The sequence below is a fragment of the Rhincodon typus genome, unplaced genomic scaffold (assembly GCF_021869965.1).
Source record: "Rhincodon typus isolate 14 unplaced genomic scaffold, sRhiTyp1.1 hic_rhity00004427, whole genome shotgun sequence".
NCBI classification, from domain to species: Eukaryota; Metazoa; Chordata; class Chondrichthyes; order Orectolobiformes; family Rhincodontidae; genus Rhincodon; species Rhincodon typus.
Window position 1 is genome coordinate 1319 of NW_025970065.1, and position 4337 is coordinate 5655.

The 4337-nt window shown below is 46.3% G+C and overlaps 1 protein-coding gene across 1 annotated transcript; it reads right to left on the reverse strand.

The window, feature by feature from the left end:
* Positions 1-1546: 1546 nt before the first annotated feature.
* Positions 1547-4114, reverse strand: LOC125480976 (oocyte zinc finger protein XlCOF6-like). Its single transcript, XM_048593895.1, has one exon. The coding sequence runs from the start codon at positions 4112-4114 to the stop codon at positions 1553-1555; it is 2562 nt and encodes an 853-aa protein (XP_048449852.1). The 3' UTR covers positions 1547-1552.
* Between the last annotated feature and the right edge of the window lie 223 nt (positions 4115-4337).

Below are 4337 nucleotides of genomic sequence, written 5' to 3' on the forward strand. Positions count from 1 at the left end.
CAGCAAGTCACCCTTTATTTACTTGTGCACAGTACACTGGCACTGGCCAGCCAGCTTGCAGTCAGTCCTCTGAACTGAAGAGATTCTCATCTCCTGGTTAGACTCTTCAAAATTCACATAAGTTAGTGTCACAGACACAGCACGTAACATCAGTCACAATACATCGAAGTCAAGTCAACAGAGAACATCCTACAGAAAAACATCCCAGTTCAAAAAGTTGATTCAAGTCCATAAAAGATAACAGCGTCCCAAACACGACACATGGCAAGGTCAACATACATCAGGTAATTTGCCAAAGAGCAGAGACATTGACATGAAATATCATATAGAAACAGTTCAGTTCAAACGGCAGTACAAAATCATACAGGCAAACATACAGTCTCCGAAGCAATCGGTTTGCCTACAGATGGTGGGGACACACAAAGTCACAATACATACACAAAAGCATAGTCCAGACATGAAGACGTAGTACGAGCACAAAGGTATGGCCCAACAAACGCTGAGGCACGGTCGACTCACAAAGGTCCGGTCCACACCCCAAAGTTCAATCTAGGACCCATACGCTGAAACAGTGGCACAAAAGCTGGGTCCTATTACCAAATTATCCTTTCATTTTACCAGTATAGCAGTACCACCGGCTGTGGCCAGCCAGCTCGGAATCAATCCTCTGAACTGAGGAGATTCTCATCTCCTGGCTGTATTAGTCAGCCCGGGGTTTCCTGATTGGCCCAGGTTAACAATACCAATCAATAAGCTCGTAGTCAGCGAGGTCAACCTGGTTCCTATCACTACACAACCCAACACAGTAACTCTTTCAAAGGCTTCAGCTCTTTCCTCACCAAACCGTCATAGAGCTGCTCAGCTGGGGGTTTTAGCACATCAGGAGATCTGAACCGCTAGCCTGAGATTCACATTCTCTGCTCACCCCACCTTTCTCTCTTTCTATCTTTAGCCTAATATCTAACCTCCACTACCAACCTTTTGTCTTGTCTGACAGGTTGAAGTAACACCTTGGGGGAAAAAAGGAGGGAATTTCAGCTAATAATCCAGGTAACTCTCCTTCTCCCTAATGTGTCGGAATATCCCAAAGTCAGATTCCAGCTCACCAACTCTGAGCCACAGTTCCTCAAACAACCACCACTGTGGTCACTACCAACCACGGTGGGGTCTACCAGCTCCCACATCATACAGGTACAACACATCACCTGGTCCTGCATCTCCAGCTTATTTACTTCATTCTTAATTTGATTTTTTGAAAATTACCGACTAATCTCTCAGTTTGGAACCTGTAAATATTTACCCTATTTTACCTCAATCTGAAAGTAACCTATGACAGACAGTCAAATCAGTAGCTGTAACCAACCAATGAAGTTATTGTCTTACTAAGATGTCACTCTTTGTATTGTGCTGGGCCCCAATCCTCAGCTTCAATTTATCATTCTAAAAAGACCTTACAAACAACAAGACAGAAAAGGAAGCAAACAGCATCTCTGCACCGAATTCCAACACTGCCTACAAATTCCCTCAACCATATACTCACTCAGGCTGTCTTTCACTCTGGAAGTGATCTCCCCTTCCTGACAGTGCACAGTTTACGGTGAGTTCTCTGGTGTGAACGTAAGTGAGATAACTGAGTGAAACTCCTCTTGCACTCGAGGCAGGAGAACGGTTTCTCTCCAGTGTGAGATCGCTGGTGTACACATAATTTGGATGACTGAGCGAACTTCTTTCCACAGTCAGAACAGTTGAACATTTTTTCTCCAGCGTGAGTTCTCTGGTGTGAACGTAAGTTCGCTAACTGAGTGAATTTCTTCCCGCATTCAGGGCAGGTGAACGGTTTTTCTCCAGTGTGAGTTCTCTGGTGTTGATACACGTTGGATAACCGGGTGAATTTCTTCCCACACTCAGGACAGGGAAACGGTTTCTCCCCAGTGTGAGTTCTCTGGTGTTGATGCAATTGGGATAACTGACCGAATCCCTTCCCGCAGTCAGAGCAGGTGAACGGTTTCTCTCCGGTGTGAGTTCTCTGGTGCCTCAGTAAAGTGGAAGAGTAAGTGAATCCCTTCCCACAGTCGGAGCAGGTGAACCGTATTTCTCTACTGTGAGTGCCCCGGTGTTGCTGTAAGGTGGATAATCGAATGAAACTCTTCCCACACTCAGGACAGGGGAACGGTCTTTCGCCAGTGTGAGTTCTATGGTGCGATTCTAAGTTGGCTAACTGAGTGAATCTCTTCCCGCATTCAGGGCAGGTGAATGGTTTTTCTCCGGTGTGAGTTCTCTGGTGTTGATGTAAGTTGGATAAGTGAGCAAATCCCTTCCCGCATTCAGGACAGGTGAATGGTTTTTCTCCGGTGTGTATTCTCTGGTGTTGATGTAAGTTGGATAACTGAGCGAATCCCTTTCCACATTCAGGGCAGGCGAATGGTTTTTCTCCCGTGTGAATTCGTTGGTGCACACGTAAGGTGGATGACTGAGTGAATCTCTTCCCGCAGTCACAGCAGGTAAATGTTTTTTCTCCTGTGTGAGTTCCCTGATGTTGATGTAAGTTGGATAACCGAGTGAATCTCTTCCCGCACTCAGGACAGGGGAACAGATTTTCTCCAGCGTGGGTTCTCTGGTGTTGACGCAAGTTGGAGAACTGAGTGAAAGACTTCCCACACTCAGGACAAGTGAATGGTCTTTCTCCAGTTTGAGTTCTCTGGTGTTGTTGCAAGTTGGATAACTGAGCGAATCCCTTCCCGCATTCAGGACAGGGCAATGGTTCTTCTCCAGCGTTAGTTCTCCGATGTTGATGTAAGTTGGAAAACTGAGCCAATCCCTTCCCACATTGAGGACAGGGCAGTGGTTTTTCTCCAGTGTGAGTTCGCCGGTGTTGATGTAAGTTGAATAACCGAGTGAATCTCTTCCCGCACTCAGGACAGGGAAACGGTTTCTCTCCAGTGTGAGTTCTCTGGTGCCTAAGTAAAGTGGAGGAGTAAGTGAATCCCTTCCCACAGTCAGGGCAGGTGAACCGTATTTCTCTATTATGAGTGCCCTGGTGTTGCTGTAAGGTGGATAACCGAATGAATCTCTTCCCACACTCAGGACAGGGGAACGGTCTTTCACCAGTGTGCGTTCTATGGTGCGATTCTAAGTTCGCTAACTGAGTGAATTTCTTCCCGCATTCAGGGCAGGTGAATGGTTTTTCTCCAGTGTGAGTTCTCTGGTGTTGATGTAAATTAGATAACTGAGCGAATCCCTTCCTGCATTCAGGACAGGTGAATGGCTTTTCTCCAGTGTGTATTCTCTGGTGTTGATGTAAGTTGGATAATTGAGCGAATCCCTTTCCACATTCAGGGCAGGCAAATGGTTTTTCTCCAGTGTGAATTCGTTGGTGCACACGTAAAGTGGATGACTGAGTGAATCTCTTCCCGCAGTCAGAGCAGGTAAACGTTTTTTCTCCAGTGAGAGTTCTCTGGTGCTTATATAATTTGGAAGTCTGAACACGTCCCTTCCCTTGCTCAGAGCAGGTGAATGGTTTCTCTCCACTGTGAGTTCCCTGATGTTGATGTAAGTTGGATAACCGAATGAATCTCTTCCCATACTCAGGACAGAGGTATGGTTTTCCTCCAGTGTGAGTTCTCTGGTGTGAATCTAAGTGGGATAACTGAGTGAAACTCTTCCCACACTCAGAACACGTGAATGGTTTTTCTCCTGTGTGAATTCGCTGGTGCACATGTAGGGCGGATGACTGAGTGAATCCCTTCCCGCAGTCACAGCAGGTGAAAGGTTTTTCCCCAGTGTGAGTTCTGTGGTGTTCATGTAATTTGGATGACTGAGCAAATGCCTTCCCGCACTCAGAGCAGGTGAATGGTTTCTCCCCAGTGTGAACCTTCTGGTGTTCATGTAAATCAGATGAATTAGCAAACCACTTACCACATGTGGTGCAGATGAATGATTTCTCCCCGGCATGACGTCTCTGGTGTATCTGTAAGCTGGATAAACGAGCAAATCCCTTCTCACACTTGGAGCAGGTAAATGGTTTCTCCCCTGTGTGCTTGCGCCAATGAACATCCAGCCTGGATGGAAATCTGAATCCCTTACCGCACTCCACACATTTACACGGTTTCTCCATAGTGCCAGTATCTTTGTGTTACTCCAGTTTGAAGGATCAGTTCAATCCTTACCCACACAGACAACCCGTGTACAGGCTCTCCTCTAAATGGTGCAAGTCATTCTTCTGTCTGTGCAATTGGTTAAAGCGCTTTCCACAGTCAGTTCACCAGAACACTCTTATTCAGATGTTTCTGTGTCTCGGTGATTTTCCAGTCACACTGATGTTTGCAATCTTTCCCCCT